Here is a 16,828-nt window from a genome sequence, read left to right as displayed (position 1 = left end):
TCTTGCTCGGGTACAGTTCCACGTTCCTGGGTTGCCTTGTCCTCATCCATAAAACAGGGGTTTCTTGTACCCCTTGCCCACACCAGACACCACGCTGGGTGCTGAGATGAGAGTAGTTTTAGTGAAAGTAAAATGGGAAAATTCCCCACATTCTAGAGGGAGAAACAGGAGAGACAAGCAATAGAAAAACATGTCAAATAAACATGACATGTCAGGTGACAAGTGCCATGGGTTGAAATGAAGCTGGGTCATGGGGTTAGGGAGTGTGGGGTTCATGGTGTCACCCATGTCACACAGATTTAAATAGGGCAGTCAGGGAAGACCTCTGAGAAGGAAATGAGGCACGGAGGGCCCAGCGGAGGCTCGGGAGCTGAACATTGTGAACGAAGAGAACCCAAGTGCAAAGGGTCCAAGGCAGGAGGGAGCTTGGCAACTGGAGGGAGAACAGGAGCTGGGTTTGCAGGAGTGAGGAGGGCATAGCCAACTCCGCGCAGACTGCAGAGCCCCCGGGGAAAAGCTGTGAACAGAAGGGATGCTGAATGACTTCTGTGTTAAGAGGATCCCTCTGCTGCTGTGCTGAGACCAGATCGTGGGCAGCAGGAGAAGGAGCAGGGGGACCAGCCTATTGTGAAAATCCACACGGAAAAAGCTGGTGCCTGGACCAGGGCGTTAGGCGTGGAAGAGACGTGAATGCCAGCAGGTGATGCTGTAAAGGGGGAGCTGACAGGGTTTACTGGTGACTGCATGTGAGCTCGAGGGAAGGAGAGAAGGCCAGGATGAATCCGATGATGGGGCAACTGTGGCCTAACCCGGGCAGGTTTGGACGGGGCAGAAGTGGGGAGCTAAGAGTTTCGTTTTGGACATGTTAAATGTAAAAAACCTGTTAGACACCCTAAAGAGATGTTCAAAAGACAGCTTTGAGTCTTGAGATGGAAAATGGGGGTTCTAAGTCTGGGAGGCTTAGGTTCCTATGGCAACTGACTAAACAATGGCAAAGGGCATGTAAGGTGGGAAGATGCCTGAAAGTGCCTCTTGAGGACGGTGAGGCCACGAGTGGGGTGAGGACCTGTGGGTCCTGCCAGCAGCCTGCAGGGCTCAGGGACCCCTCTCCACCCCAACCTCATCTTTAAAACGAGAATAATAATTGCCTTATGGGGCCATGATATGCGTCAGAGAGCCAGGTCCTGAGTGGAGCTTGGGCCTGTTGTAACTACGACCATCACCACCATTGTCAATGGGGGCAGTTGTTTGTGGGGACTGAGTGACCACGGCAGGGATCTGGAAGGGGTGTCTGGTTTCTCCAGGGGCTTTAATACTTGGGTGGTTTCTCAGGGATACAGGAAACGATGGAGGCAGGAGGATGTATCAAAAGACCCTTCTGGGCCTGGCATCTTTGCAGTCGGGTGGACGTTTGCAAGTTGACTTGACCTTGGGTGGTGGCCTTGAGGCTGATGGCTCTGTCCTGGGGGACGGCAGTGGGTAGCCCTGACATGTAGTTCCCTCGTCCGACTTCCCCTCCAGGGTGTGTGTTCCACATGGCCAAACGCCTCATGGAACCCTGGGGCCCATCACAGGGCTGGGGCAGGGAGGCACACAGCTCAGGTTTATTCAGGGGTTGAAGAAGGACAAGCGCCCCCAGAGGCCCTGCTGACTTTGCTCCTGGTGCCCTGTGGCCCGAGTTTGCAGAGCATCCCCTCTGAGTCTACGGCCCAGGAAGGCTGGCCCCTACCTGCTGTGGCTGGAAGCAGCTGGTGACTTGAGAAGTAGCGTGGAGACCCAGCAGATGGGTGACCCCGGCTGGGGCCTGGCAGACTGAGGGCTTCCTGATCCCCCTTTCTGGAGCCCAGAGCTCTGGAGTATTGGGTGGATGTGGTATATCAGGTAGATGGGGAGAAATTTGCAGGGTATGGCCTCAGTCAAGTTCTGTACCACTGGGTGCAGATGGGCCTGAATCCCCCTGCAGACTAGGGGCAACTGAATCCATTCATTCATTTAACAAGTGTTTATGAGACTGACCACACACCAGACACTGTTATAGGTGCTGGGAGATAGCAATGAGCAAAACAGACAAAACTCCCTGACCTTCTAGCAGGAGAGACGGACAATACCTAACAGTATGATTAAGAATCAGAGCAGACAGTGCTTTGTGACCACCTAGAGGGGTGGGATAGGGAGGGTGGGAGGGAGACGCAAGAGGGAGGGGTTGGGAGATATATGTATACATATAGCTGATTCACTTTGTTATACAGCAGAAACTAACACACCACTGTAAAGCAATTATACTCCAGTAAAGATGTTAAAAACAAACAAGCAAACAAACAAAAAAGAATCAGAGCAGAGTGGCAGGGATAAGGAGAGTGTGGGAGAAGGTGGGACAAGGTGTAGCATTAAATAGAGTGATGGGCAGGGGTTGCTCACTGAGAAGGTGACATTTAAGCAGAGCCCTGAAGAAGGTAAAGGAGTGAGTCTTGTGGATATCTGGGGGAAGAGCATTTTATGCAGTGGAAACGGCCAGTGCAAAGGCCCTGAGGCAGGACAGCCTGGCAGCTTCATGGAACATCAGGAAGGTCAGTGTGGCTTGAGCAGAGTGAGTGAGGACTGAGCCTAGGGGGGTGGAGGAGGTTCCCGGGGGTTGGCAGAGGGCAAATCGGGAGGGGCTTTTTATGCCATTGTGAGGACTTCACTGTGTGTGATGGGAACCGTTGCTTTTGAGCATGAGAACAACGTGATCTGTTCTGAGTGGGGAACAGACTGGAGCGGGCACAGGTGGGCTTAAGAAGCTGCTCAGCACTCTAGGTGGGTGCAGGTGTGGCAGTGGAGGAGGTGAGAGGTGGTCTCAAATGGATTTCTTGTTGGGTTAGAGAATTCGGAAGCATAAAAGCAGGAAGCTTTGGGGGAGGTGGGGGATTGAGGATGTCCAGAGGTTTTCAGTCTCTGCTCTCTGGAGCCTCAGGGGCCACGGTGGGGGTGGAAGGGTTAAACACCGTGGCTCGGCACCACCCCCGGCTCCCTTTTGTCCTTCTTCTGTCTGGGGTTCCACGCGAGGTCCACTGAAAGGGCTCTGCCACTAAAACAGAACTCAACAGCCACTGCTCTGCTCCAAGCCCTTCATGTTGCAGATGGGGAGACTGAGGCCCGGGGACGACGTGCCCAGGGTGGGTCACGTGGAAATCAGTGGAGAGCTGGGATGGAGCCCTGGGGCCCAACCAGGTTGGTCTCCCGACCAGTGGGCCCCTCACCCCCTGCCGCTCCCCACTCCAGCTGTTAGGGGGTGCTGTTGTATAGCCGGGTAGCCCTAGCCCACTACCCCACTGGTCTCTCTCCTGAGCCCCCGGATGCTCTCCTCTCTCCTTTCTATCAGTGATGTGCCCGAGGGCGCTGAGACCTTCAGTGTCTCTGGGAGCCCCGGGGTGGAGGTCTTCACGGTCTACAACATAGCACGGGTGACAGAGCCCACAGGTAAGGCCTACTGGCCCCTGAATGCCGGCGTGGACGTGATCATATCTGTGGACACAGCCAGTAAGGCTTTAAACGATCTCAAGGTAAGAGGCTACTTCCCCACAGAAGGTAAGAGCCCCCCACAAAGCACACCCCGTTCACACATCACCCCCACTCAACCAAACCCCACAAGGCTTTGCCACCCACATCCACGCGACACATCCTGATACAACTCAACAGACACCCAAAGATGCAAACCCACCCCAATGCCCCAACGTCACACGAACACATACACGAGTGCTCCCGTAAAAGCACAGCCTTCCTGCTCACCCCCTCAAATTCACAAACACCTGCTTTAACACAGCTCCGCACAGACCCCAAACAAGCCCCCCACTCCTGTGCAGACAGGAGTTCTCGGCAGCACCCATACACACATGCATGCACGTGGACACAGGTACATACCAGGGTGTGTGTCTCCCACCTAAGGAAGCAGGAAGCCTTCTTTTTCACAGAGGACACCCTTCTTACTCACCCTCAGGCACCCACCACATACACAGTGAGCCCTGATTCATTGATTCAGCCTTTTCTCCAACGACACCAAAAAGGTGGGGACTGTGCAGCGGTTGAGAGTAGGGGCCCTGGAGCCCCTACTCTCCTACCTCTGAGCCCCATCTACTGGGGTCATCCTGGGGGCTCACTGAGATGGCCTGGGTGGAGCCCTGGCCATGGGTTCTAGGGCATGGGGAAAGCTCTGTGAGCTTGGGCTGCTACTATGGGGCGGGGGTGGGGGGTGGTCATTGTTCCCATTTTACAGATGAAGAAACAGAGGCTTAGAGAGGTTGAATAACTTGCCTGTCCCTAGTGACAGCTATCCCTTCCCTCATTCTTTCTCTCTGACATCCCCATGGGTTCCTGAGGGTCCAGCTGCTCCCTTTGGGATCCTCCTGCACCCCATCTGGCCCTCCTTGCCCCTCAGCCCAGCCCTGGGAGCTGAGGAGGCATCCACAGCCTCTCCAGCTGGAGAAGGGGGCTCTGGATCCAAGCCGGGAGCCCGTGGGCCTTGGGCCTTCAGCAGCAGGGAGTAGCTGGGACCCTCATGCCTCCCCTACCTCTAAGCAGGGCCGCCGGAGTGCCCCCTAACTCCCCCTGTCACAGCCATTTCTGAAGGGGTGGCCGTGCTGGCTTAGGGCTGACCATGTCCCCACAGGTGCAAGTCTCCTACTTCGGGCTGCAGAAGGCTGCCCTGGGCCACAGCGTACTCTACCTCACTGGCGCCGGTAAGTCCCACCTCCCTGGCTCTCTGTACATCCACCCCTCCATGCTGGCTGCTTGAGGGTCTTAGGGGAGCCCCCAAGTGCAAGGCCCATGGACATCTTCCTCCCCTATCGAGGAGCTTGGCTTCTTCAGAGGTGGTTCATCCACTCTAGAGCCTCAGGGGTGGAGTCCCGGCCATACTTAGGGCCATAAGAATCTGGAAACTGCACTGCCCATGGGTCACCAGCTAGACGAACAATAGGCCTCCTTCATCCAGAGTCTGCCTATCACACTCACTGGAAATTCAAGACATCACTAAACAATGGAGAGCCACATGCTACCTTGGGCCAGACCCCGGCAGCTGGCCCTGAGAACTGCAGAACCAGCACCTAGAACCTCAGGCCTGATCCCGACCTCCAGAGTCAGGGCCCCCAAGAGCTAGCAATTCAGCCCACATAGATGAGTCAAAAATTCAAGAGCCAGAGCCTTGGGTCCCTCCAACACCCAGAAGCACACGGGGCTGCCACAAGGGCCTCTCAGGTGTTGGGTGTGGTCCCCAGAACAGGGCTTCCTGGTTCCCAAGGGCTTGTGGAGGGGCCGAAGCTTGCCCCGACCTGGACGTTATGGTGCGAGGGTGGGCCTGGGGAGCCCTGTTGTCCCTCTACATCTCTTTGCAGACATCTCCCTCGACGTCGACACGGGCCGCACGGGCAAGGTGAAGAGGAGCCACGGCGACAAGGTGGGACTCTCCTGGTTACCCCAAGATGGCAGAGTTGACAGGCAAACCTGGGGGTGGTCCTGGGGTGCAGTGGGCTCTTCCTCCAGAAGGGTGATGGATTCCTAGGGTCTGTGGTATCCAACAGTATAGGGAAGCCATCTGAGGACTCCCAAATCAGCATGAATGGGCCTTAACTTACACTGTGTGATCAACATGCTGTGTGACTCCTGGAAAACAGCTTACCCTCTCTGGGTCTCTCTTGTGCCACCTTAGAACTGGGATTAGTTCTTTTTCTTGAGGCCTTTTCTATTTCCTGGGCTGTATTTGGACCCCCAAGCATGGTAGGTGACTTGTCAAGTGACTGACAGATCCTGAAGAGTGAGGACGAAGATGGGGTGGGCTCAAGGCATTATCCCACTGGATGTATCTGAAAGCCATCCTGGGAGGGTAGAAGATATGATTTGCAGGGAAAGACCCCACAGAGGAAGCCTGAATCATATAGAAGACTTTGTGGACAAGATGGGGTAGGGCTGCCACGGATGGCTGAGCAGAGTGCTCACTGCACAAGGTTGCTTGGGCAAGGTGGCGGGTGGGACCTATGACATAAATCATGTCTTGGGCCCCGGTACAGAGAAGCATCTACCCAGAGGGGTGAACAAGAGTGCCATATAAGTTAGCAGTGGTCCTGTGAGGTCCCCCAGACCCAAGTTTGTATCCCATCTATGTGACTTGGGGTTCACACCCCAGAGCCTCTTTTCCCTCTTCTGTGAAATGGGGAAAATAAGCCCTGCCTTGCAGAGTCTGGTGGGGATAAAGTAGAAGCACGTCAGGAAGGGGACTTCCCTGGTGGTCCAGTGGGTAAGACTCTGCACTCCCAATGCAGGGGGCCTTGGGTTCCAACCCTGGTCGAGGAACTAGATCCCACATGCATGCTGCAACTAAGAGTCCGCATGCCGCAAATAAGAAGTATGTATGCTGCAACTAAAGATCCCACGTGCCGCAACAAAGATCCTGTGTGCCGCAACTAAGACCCAGCACAGCCAAAATAAATAAGCAATTAAATTAAAAGAAAAAAAGAGAAGCACATCAGGAAGAGCTTTGCTCACAGAGGCAGGGTTCCAGCCATCTTCCCCACCTCTCTGCTCAGACTATCTTGCAGGGCCTGCAGGATCTCAAGTGAAAGTCAGAGAAAACTGTGGGACAGGCCCCAGGAGAGGACTGGCATGGGGAGAGTCTCCCAGGAATTCTCCAGCCCCATCAAGGTCAGGGTGAGGCAGTCTTAGTCTGCTGGCCGGACCAAAGCTCAGCAGACTGGCAAAGGCCATTTCTGGGTTTGGCGCCATCACCCTTCCTCTTCCAGTCTGATGGCTGGGAGGAGCTGTTGTTCAAGTTGTTCACTGCACAAGCGTGGAGTGGCTCTGGGTGTAGGGACCTGGAACTCCATTCCCCAAACCTATGATCCCTCTATAAATCTTTAAGCAAACCCAGAATACAAAAGTCTCCAAGTTAACAAAGCAGACAGCTCTAGCCATGTCCAGAACCCCTTCTCAGAGACCCCTGGGTCCCACTGATCCTAAGGCCTCTTGCTTTGCCACAGAAAACCTGGCGCTGGGGCCCTGAGGGCTATGGGGCTGTCCTGCTGGTGAACTGTGACCGGGATAGTTTCTGGTCCAGGGAGATCGACCTCACCAGCACCCAGCTGACATCACTGGATGGTGAGCAACAGAAGGGGTGTATGGCGTTGTCCAGGGTGATGGTGTGGGATGGAGCAAGATTGTCTCATGGGCACCCCTCTCTCCAGACCTGCAGGACATGGCCCCAATGGTGCTGAGCTGCGATGGCCCTGATGAGCTCTTTGACAGCCACAAGCTGGTCTTGAACGTGCCGTTTTCTGATTCCAGGAGAATGGGGGTCTTCTGCGCTAGGGGTGAGTGGCCTGGAGGGATCTCTTCCCTCCCTGCTCCATCTTCTGCTTCCCAAACCATTCTTCTCTTATCCACCTCTCTCCCTCCTTCCATCATCATTTTGTAACTCTCACTACCACTTACAAACAGCCACTCCATCAGGACACGACATATCGCCCAAGAAAGAGGTTCCCAAACTAGACCCATTTTACAGAGGGGAAAACTGAGGCTCAGACATGTGAATTCACTGCCCTAAGGTCACACAACCAGTTGGGGATGGAGCAAGCATTCAAAGCCAGTCTCTTGGGCGCCAAAGCCCCTCTTTCCACTACCCTTGCCCTTTCTCCTGAGCCCATCCTTCCTCTGGTCGGTTAGCATGGAATGAGTTCTTGATGTAAAACAGCAGTGTCCAGGCTGGGTGGGGTGGAGGCAGGGACTAGCAAAGCTGAGGCCCAGGCTTGCCTTCAGAATCCAGTTGTTCTGACAGTTTATTAATCAAAGTCTGTGGATTAAAAACAAAACAAAACAAAAAAAAACCTGGCAGAAACATTAATCCTTAACCCTGAGGTGCCCTTACTCATTTTCATAAATCACAAGAGACCTCTCCTGCCCCTTCCTTCTTCCTCTTCATCCTCCTCTGTTCAAACTGACTCAGAACTTGTCCCAGCTAAATGAGCCTGGCAGGGACCAGAATGTTCCAATGGTGGAAGGTTACCCAGGAGTCCAGCTTGGAAACACTTACTGTGATACCAGAACATAAGCAAAGTCTCCGTAAGTGAGGTGACAACATTTCATGCTGTAAGAGCGTGCCAGGGTGGCACTTCCCAGACAACCCTCAGGGGAGGGGAAAAGGCTACGGGCCAGAACTACTATGTGCCAGGTGATTTTTTTAAAAACTTGAGATGAAATTCACATAACATAAAATTAACCATTTTATTTTATTTATTTTTTTATAAATTTATTTATTTTTGGCTGCCTTGGGTCTTTGTTGAGGGGCGCAGGCTTTCTCTAGTTGCGGTGAGTGGGGGCTACTCTTCGTTGTGGTGAGCGGGCTTCTCACTGCAGTGGTTTCTCTTGTTGCAGAGCACGGGCTCTAGGCGCGTGGGCTTCAGTATTTGTGGCACGTGGGCTCAGTAGTTGTGGCGCACAGGCTCTAGAGCACGGGCTCAGTAGCTGTGGTGCACAGGCTTAGTTGCTCCACGGCATGTGGGATCTTCCCAGACCAGGGCCCAAACCTGTGTCCCCTGCATTGGCAGGCGGATTCTTAACCTCTGCACCACCAGGGGAGTCCCCAAATTAACCATTTTAAAGTGAACAATTCAGTGACATTGAGTACATTCTCAATGTTGGGTAACTACCACAAAATTTCTAGCTCTAAGACATTTTCATCACCCCCAAATAAAGGCCTGTACTTATTAGCAGTCACTCCCCATCCCCCAACCCCCAGCCCTAGGCAACAGCTAATCTGTTTTCTGTCCCTATGGATGTACCTATTCTGTGCATCTCGTACAAATAGAATGATACGATATGAGGCCTTTTGTGTCGGGCTTCTTTCACTTAGTATAATGTCAAGGTTCATCTGCGCTGTCGCATGTATCAATACTTCATTCCTTTTTATGGATGAATAACATGCCAGCATATGGACATCCTACATTTTGTTTATCCATTCATCCGTTGATGGACATTTAGGTTGTTTTCATCTTTTGTGCCAGCTGCTTTTACTTCCTTATCTAGTTTAAAGCTTACGCTGACCGCATGAGAAATGTAATATTAGCCCATTTTACAGATGAGGAACTGAGGCTCAGAGGGGTTGAGTCATTGAGCTGAGGTCACACAGCTTGCACATGGCAGAGCTGGAGGAGTCCAAGTAGATCTAACACAAAGGTGGTTCTGCCTCTACATTCCTGGCCTTGGGTTTCCTGTCCTCACATCCTCGCAGCCCCACACCCCTGTCCCAGCACTGGGCCCCCAGTGCTGACTCTGGTTCCCCCTAGGTGGGAATTCTCTCTCAGACTACAAGCAGGTGCTGGGGCCCCAGCATCTGTACTACGAAGTGGAGCGGCGTCCGGGGGAACGGGAGATCAGCTTCTACGTGGAGGGGCTCACCTTTCCCGACGCTGATTTCTTGGGGCTGGTCTCTCTCAGCGTCAGCCTGGTGGACACCAAGGTATGTATGGCGCTGGGGGCCGTGATAGGGGATGAGGGGCTTCAGGGACCAGCATGGAGGCTCCAGGACTGGGAGGCTGGGGGCTGCAGGGTCTTGAAGCCTGATGGGGCTCCCTGCAGGGCCCACTGAGTCCTCATTTTCCCCCCAGACCCTGCCTGAGGTGCCCTACTTCACAGACACTGTGACCTTCCGCATGGCCCCCTGGATCATGACCCCCAACACCCAGTGCCCCCTGGAGCTGTATGTGTGCAGGTGAGGCCTCGCCCCTCCTGCAGCTCTCCCACCATCTCTGGACTCATAGAGATAGGAACAGAATGCCGTACCAGGCTTGGCCCTGCACTCATACTGGACGGATTCATTGCAGGCACCCACGGACACAAGCTGGGAACAGGATAGCAGCAGCCTGGCTTGGGCCTGTCAGCCCCACCTGCTCTGAGCAGCTAAGGCCCTGGCTGAGGTCAATGACTCAAGTCCAGCACACCTGCCCTACCGTGTCCTGCATGTAGCAGCCCCAGAACATCTAGGATTTATTCCAGGCAGTGGGGCCAGGCCCCGTTCAGACTGCTAGCAGCTGCAGGAGACCCAGCCTTGCTCAGATGTGGGTGTGCTCCTGGGCCTGCAGAGAACTCGGGACCCCAACTCCAAGCTCCTCTGTGAGCCCTGGCCCAACCCGGGTCCCTGGTCCTTCTGCCATCTCTCAGAATCCTTGTCAGGCGCCTTGATGGGCAGGTGAGCCTGGATTGGCAAGGCTACTCCGGGCCTCTGCATCAGAGGTCGGACCACTGGAAAGGGCCATAGATGACTTGGAACATAAGTCAAAAGGCCAGGAAGGGTGTGGCCAAACAGGTTTGCTCTGCTGAGCTGGGCCCAGGTGTTCAGAAGGGAACTCTTTCTTTCTGTTTGCTCACTAACACCACCCTGACTCCTTTGTTTAGGCCAGTTGTGAGAAACAGGAGGAGATGGGGCTACCTGCCCCCTCACTACCACCTTAACCAGTGAGATTCAGTCCCCAGTCACCTTCTCCAGGACTTATGGTGCCCTGCCTTTGGGCTCCACAGCCCCGGGCCTGTCCCTCCCCTTGCACCTGCCCCCTGATGTGATCTGGGGACATTATTTGTCTCTGTCATTAGCCCATGAATCTCTCTAGTGCAGACACTGGGTTTGAACCCCTGTGCCCAGGGTCCACTCGGAGCCTAGCACAGACCGCACCAAGGCCACCCCATCTATCCCCTGCCTCCCGGCCCTGAGGCCAAGGCCACAGTCAGCAGTCATTATTTCGCTCCCCTCTTCCTCTGTTTTGCAGTGTCTTAGACTCCCATGGCTCAAATGAGAAGTTTCTGAAAGACATATCTGACCTGGTGTTGAAAGCCAACTGCAAGCTGATCGTCTGCCCTTGGACTGAGAATCGGAATGACCGCTGGATCCAGGTGGGTGCGGGAGCGATCCCGGGAGAGGAGGGCAGCCCGGGAGACTTGAGCCCCGTCCTTTACACTGGATTTGGGAAAGCTGGCCTGCGCAGGCTCCTACTGGCCTCCGTTTCCCTAGAGAAGCCAGGCCGGCCTGGGTGCCAGGACTTAGGGTGGGGGGCATGCAGTCTAGGGGAACGCCCCCCCCCGCCACTGCCTGCGTCGCCCCAGTGTCTCCTGCTTCCCTCCAAGTGCTCTGGTCCCAGGCAGAGTCCTCCTCTGGCTGTGGTCCTGAGAGGCCTCACTCCACCTCTGTTCCCTGGTCCCTGCACCCTCCAGGTCTTGGGGAAGATCCTCTGTCCTGCCCTGCCCCGCCCCGGGCCTGGGGGGATTAACCCATTCTTAATACTATACTGAGGCAGTCACTGTGGTCTTTCTCTCTCCCCTCCCAGGACGAGATGGAGTTTGGCTACATCGAGGCTCCTCACAAATCCTTCCCAGTGGTCTTTGACTCCCCCCGAGACAGAGGCCTGAAGTATTTCCCTTATAAGAGGATCCTGGTATGCGGCAAAGGGCAGAGTGGGGAAACCGTGGGTGGCTCCTCCTATAGGATTCTCCAGTCAGTCTTGCATGGTCCTAGTCCTTTAGGGGCTACAAAAGGACACAGGTGGTGGGTTCTGGCAAATGGGGAGTTAGTGGGAGGTTTGGGAGGAATATGTAAATGAAATGCAAATCTCACGCAAATCACCCCTGTTCTGGGAGGGACAGGCCAGTAAAGTCCTCCTTGGGGTCCTTCCTTTCCCCCAAGGGGGAGTGAACAAAGGAGTCAGCTCTGGGGAAACTAAACTGCCTTTTGAGGGCAACGCACCCTTAGCGAGCCCTCATGGCTCTTGCTTTTGTGAGCCAGGTCCTCTCTTCAGGTAACGAATGTTTTCTGAACGCCTACTGTGTGCCAGGCACAATGCTGCTTCTACACACAGGAGGGCGACAGGAGCCACTCCAGCAGCCGTGTCCTGAGTTCCAGGCCCTCTCTCCTAGCTTTACACAGTTGCTCATTTAATCCACGTGGATTCCTATGGATAAGTATGGATATCCATACTCCTATGGATATTATTATTCCCTCTTTACTGAGGCTCAGAGAGGTTAAGCAACTTACCCAAGGCCACACAGCTAGTTAGCAGTGGCACCAAAACCAGAGGGGCTGCCTCCACGGCCCCTGAACTTTACCGCTAGGCTAACCTGCCTTCTGAGGTGGGTCCGGGTCCCAGAACTCACGTCTCTGCCTGTTTACTGGCCCCTGTCCCCCGCCTCCAGGACAATGCCAGGGTCTGGTGGGGGATATGATGGGGAAGGTCCAGGAACTCATGGGCACACAGAGCAGGGACATTTACCCCAGCCTGGAGGGATCAGGGAAGAGTCCCTGGGGAGGTGACAGTGAGCTCTGTGGGGTGAGTCTGCATCAACAAAGGGCCTGACCCCAAGCCCTGGGCTTGACCTGGCCAGCGCCTTTTCCACTGCTCTCTGCTCTGTCTTTATCATTTCCTTCCTTCTACTTTCTTTAGGTTTAATTTGCTGTTCCTTTCCTAGCTGGAAACGGAAGCTAAGATTTTTCAACCCTGTCTCTTCTTAATATATGTGTTTAGAGCTGCGGCAATTCCCTAGAAGTGCAGCTTTACCGGCATCCCCTCAAGTTTTAACGTGCTGTGTGGTTTTTACCTTTCACTTCAAAATACTGTGTAACCTCCCCTTTGATTTCTTCTTTGACCCGTGGGTTCTTTAGAAGTATGTTGCCTCATTTCCAAACAGTCAGGGATTTTCTAGTTATTGTTCTGTTATTGGCTTCGGCTTTAACAGCACAAGGCTCAGGGCACCGGGAGGATGTGTGAAAAGCGAATAGTGGTTGTTTTTCAGGGAGTGGGATTCCCCCAGAAGCACCCCTCGCTCCCCTGCCCCAAGAGCTGTCTCTTCCTTTTCTAACTGACGGTTAGAGCTCACGATGGTTTTCCCCTAGGGTCCCGACTTTGGATATGTAATCCGGGAAACGCAGTTCGCTGGTGTTTCTGGCCTTGACTCCTTCGGCAACCTGGACATCAGCCCTCCAGTCACAGTGGAGGGCAAGGAGTACCCCCTGGGCCGAATTCTCATTGGCAGCAGCTTCCCCAAGTGAGAAACCAGGGCAGGAGGGTGGTGGAGGTCACGGGAGGGCCCGGGGGACCCAAGGCAGCATCCACTCTCCAACACCCCCTGCCTCCACCGCAAACACAATTCTCCAGTCTGAAAAGTGGTCTTAAGTTCCTGCATGGAATCCTAGAATAGAGTCCTAGAATCACAGATCACAGGAAAGATCACAGAATCTTAGGAAAAAACAAACTATTAGCCCACGGTCTTTTGCCCTGCCTAGTATTTTATGAGCATAATTCGTCACCAACATTTAATATACATATATCAGGAGGCTTCATATAAAAAGCCAGATTTCTGACTTCTTTTGAAACATCAGAAGAGCGGGGAGGTCACGTGTAATCCAGGGCAGAAGTAGGAGTTGGATCCGTTGACCTCTCCAGTGAGGAAATCGAAATAGCTTTTGTCCTGGCAACAGCTAGAAAGGGTGCAGCCGTCACCACAAGGCTGCAGGTCACGATACCAGGGTGACGGAGGTAACTTGACAGGTGCTGTCATCTAGGAGGAAACAAGGTATTTAGGGTTTAGGGCTCAGACAGATGACAGCATCAGCTAAATCTCCCTAGTGGGTCCCCACCCAGCCTGTGGGCAGTCGAAGAACGGGGTGTGGAGCACAGGGATCCTAGTGCGATCCCCTGCTTCCTGCCTAAAGATTAAGCCCACCCCAGGCCCTGGAGGTTGCCTTCTGGTTTGTGTGGGGTTGGCATGGAGCCCAGGCGTGCCCCAGCTTGCGTCCCCAAGCCCTGGCTATCTGGTCTTGGGCCCAGAGCAGCCAGGCAGTCCTGGGAAGGTTACCCAGGCTCATGTGGTGACCTTGGTAGCCTCATGGCTCTGGATCAGGTGAGGTGAGGCTTCCTGGCACCAACCCCAGGCATGAAGCTGGGTGCCCAGGCTGGGTACCCGGGGCTGAGGTTGGCCAGGACAAGAGGAGTGCACTCACCTTGCTGCCGACTCATGTGCAGAACTACTCTGGGGCTGGATCCTGCCCACAGCTCTGGGGCAGAAGGGCCTTGGGACCGCTGGGCAGTCATTCTGTGCTTCCAGGAGGGATCCAGGAGGAACGAGCACAGGCTTTGATATCTAATGGATTTGGGTTCAAGTCCTGCCTCTGCCACTTATTGGCCACATGATTTGGGGTACATCATCTAACTAGTGCCTACCACAGGGCCTGGAACATAGTAGGTGCTTGATTAATTCATTTAGAAATATTTATTGCATGCCTACCATGTGCCAGGCACTGATGAAGGTACTAGGGATACATCGGGTGACAAAGATACATTATTAAACGGGCAAATTATTTTATACGTCATCCCTCAGTGTCCTCCTCAGTGAAATGGGCTTATAAAAAAACCCCTGTCCTAGCTGTATAAAAGCCGTTACTGGGCATAAAGGATTCACGTTAACCAACTTCCGAATGCTTGGGTATTACTTAGCTGGACCCCTGGCTGTGGATGTGCCTTGAAGTAGGTTGGAACTCAACGGATAAAAGTTATTGATCACCTACATGCCATGAACATGGCGCTTTACCCAGGTTACCTGCATTAATTCTTACAACAGCCCTATGAGGTTGAGATGACTATTATCCCCATTTTACAGATGAGGAAGTTGAGGCTTAGATAAATGAAGTGAATGCACTAATTCATGCATTCATTTATCAATTCAATAACTATTCATTGAGACTTCCTATATGCCAGGTTCGGGGCCCCGTGCTGGGGATAAAAGAAATGTTCCGGAAAATCCCAGGCTCAGAGCAAGGACCCCGGATGGGAACGTGTGGGGGGTCTCTAGCAGAGCTGGGCCTCACTCCATTGGCTATTGTGTTGAAAACCAGGAACAAAGCTCTTGGTAGACAGATGGAACCCTGAGGCTCAGGGAGGGGCAGCTACTGCCTAGGACCACACAGCAAGTTAGGGGAATAGTCAGAATTCAGATCTCCTCCTTGGACCCCGAATTAAAATTTAACATCCAGGCTGCTGTCCTGTGTTCCTGTCTTGGCTTCTGACCTTAGCAGTGAACAAAACAACCTACATACATCCTAGCAGAGAGAAACAGACAATAAGCAAACATAATAAATAAGTAAATCATCTAGTATGTTAGGTAAAAGAAGCATTGGTGAGAGGCTGACATTTCCCTGAAGGAGATGAGACAGTTAAAGATGTGGCTAATTGGGAGGAAGATGTGCAAGGGAGTAGAAACAACTAGTGCAAAGGCTCTGAGGCAGGAGCGTGCTGGAGACATTAGAGGAACAGCAAGGAGGCCATTGGGTCTGGAGCAGAGGGAACAAGGGGGTGTGGGGGGATGAGGTCAGAGAGCTTGGTCCGGCAGAGTTCAGATCATGACATGGACCTGTCATTTTTACGTACATAATAGGGTTATCATGGGGATTAAACAAGACACCCAGTGTGAGGAGCCTCAGGCAGGCACACAGCAGGTGCTCAGCAAATGCCCCCTCTTTTCTCTACTATCTTGGGTTCTCCAAGCTCTGCTCCCCACATTTAAAACGATCTTGGAACAATTCTGCCTCCTGGTGGCAGCTTTGATGTGACTCAGAGACCACGTCTGATGCTTCTCAAGGCTGGGGTCATCTGGTCCATTCCCCTGCCTCCAGGCAGAGGGTTGCAGAGTCCCAAGGAGGGACTTAAAATAACAGAAACTAAAATATTAAAATATTATATTAAAATAAACAGAAATACAAGAAAAATATTTTCCACGTTCCCATCCCCTGAATCAAATCAGTGTTGCCTTGTGTCACTGCTTGTTGGGTCTCCCTTCTAGTTTTGTTGTTATATAGACTGTGGACTCTTACACAGCTGTTCAAAAGCCTTAATATCATTCACAAATATTTTTGAGCAGCTATTCTATAAGAGGTGCTGGGGATACAGCAGTGAACCTAGAGAAAAATCCCAGCCCTCCTGGAGCTTACATTCTAGTGGGCTGCCAGGCAATAAACAAGATATCAAGTATGCCAAATAGTACCAAATGCTGTAAAGAAGAATAAAGCTGGGAAAGGAGTTGAGGGGTGGTTGTTATTTCCAAAGTCCACATAGAGAAAGAGGTGACGTTTGAGTTAAACCTGAAGAAAGTGAGGGACATGGGGGGTGGGCAACAATTCCCACACTTTGGGCAACACTGGACTAAACACGATGCGGGGTGGCTTGCCAGCTCCCAGTCATGTTTTGAACAAAAAGCTTGGCGCCTTGGGTAAAGAGTCAACCCCTCTGAGTCCCAGGAATTGAGATGAGCGTCTTCAGTTCCCTTTGGCAGATGGAGGGCTCTCATTTGACTCTCTTCTGCAAGAAGGGGTGGCAGGACCTTTCTGGCCTTGGGGAGGATGCTTTAAGGTGAGGGAGGGACAGACTCTCTTGGGTGATACTCAGGATGGACAGCGAGTTCCTGGGAGCACTTGGGCGCTGGGGCCAGGAAGCAGGGACCAAAGAAGACCCATTCAGAGGGTTGACAGTGGGCAGGGAGGGGCTCAGGAAGTGCCTGCAGGGAACCAGCACACAACACGTACGAGGTGACCCTGCTCTTTCCCTCCCTGGCCAGGTCTGGCGGGCGGCGAATGGCCAAGGTGGTGCGCGACTTCCTGAAGGCCCAGCAGGTGCAGGCGCCCGTGGAGCTCTACTCTGACTGGCTCTGGGTGGGCCACGTGGATGAGTTCCTGAGCTTTGTGCCCACCTCCGACCAAAAGGTACATCCCCTCTCCTCCTGCCTGAGCTACCTCTGCGCCTCCCTATCCTGATGGGTCAGGATAGGGCAAAGG

The 16,828-nt window shown here is 53.3% G+C and overlaps 1 protein-coding gene across 1 annotated transcript in view; it reads left to right on the top strand.

Moving 5' to 3' along the window:
• The window catches only part of PADI1 (peptidyl arginine deiminase 1), a 32,937-nt gene that overhangs the window by 9,478 nt on the left and 6,631 nt on the right, over window positions 1-16,828 (top strand). Inside the window, exons 2-12 of the mRNA XM_029229373.1 lie at window positions 3,362-3,542; window positions 4,646-4,715; window positions 5,370-5,431; window positions 7,008-7,125; window positions 7,212-7,337; window positions 9,309-9,481; window positions 9,630-9,733; window positions 10,785-10,908; window positions 11,340-11,447; window positions 12,899-13,050; window positions 16,612-16,756. Coding sequence (XP_029085206.1) covers window positions 3,362-3,542; window positions 4,646-4,715; window positions 5,370-5,431; window positions 7,008-7,125; window positions 7,212-7,337; window positions 9,309-9,481; window positions 9,630-9,733; window positions 10,785-10,908; window positions 11,340-11,447; window positions 12,899-13,050; window positions 16,612-16,756 — 1,363 coding nt within the window. The remainder of the gene's footprint in view (window positions 1-3,361; window positions 3,543-4,645; window positions 4,716-5,369; window positions 5,432-7,007; window positions 7,126-7,211; window positions 7,338-9,308; window positions 9,482-9,629; window positions 9,734-10,784; window positions 10,909-11,339; window positions 11,448-12,898; window positions 13,051-16,611; window positions 16,757-16,828) is intronic.

This window comes from Monodon monoceros, unplaced genomic scaffold (assembly GCF_005190385.1).
Source record: "Monodon monoceros isolate NGI ecotype Baffin Bay Population unplaced genomic scaffold, NGI_Narwhal_1 Super_Scaffold_18, whole genome shotgun sequence".
NCBI classification, from domain to species: Eukaryota; Metazoa; Chordata; class Mammalia; order Artiodactyla; family Monodontidae; genus Monodon; species Monodon monoceros.
The sequence above is the reverse complement of the archived record's forward strand: the minus strand, read 5'-3'. Positions and strand labels throughout refer to the sequence as shown.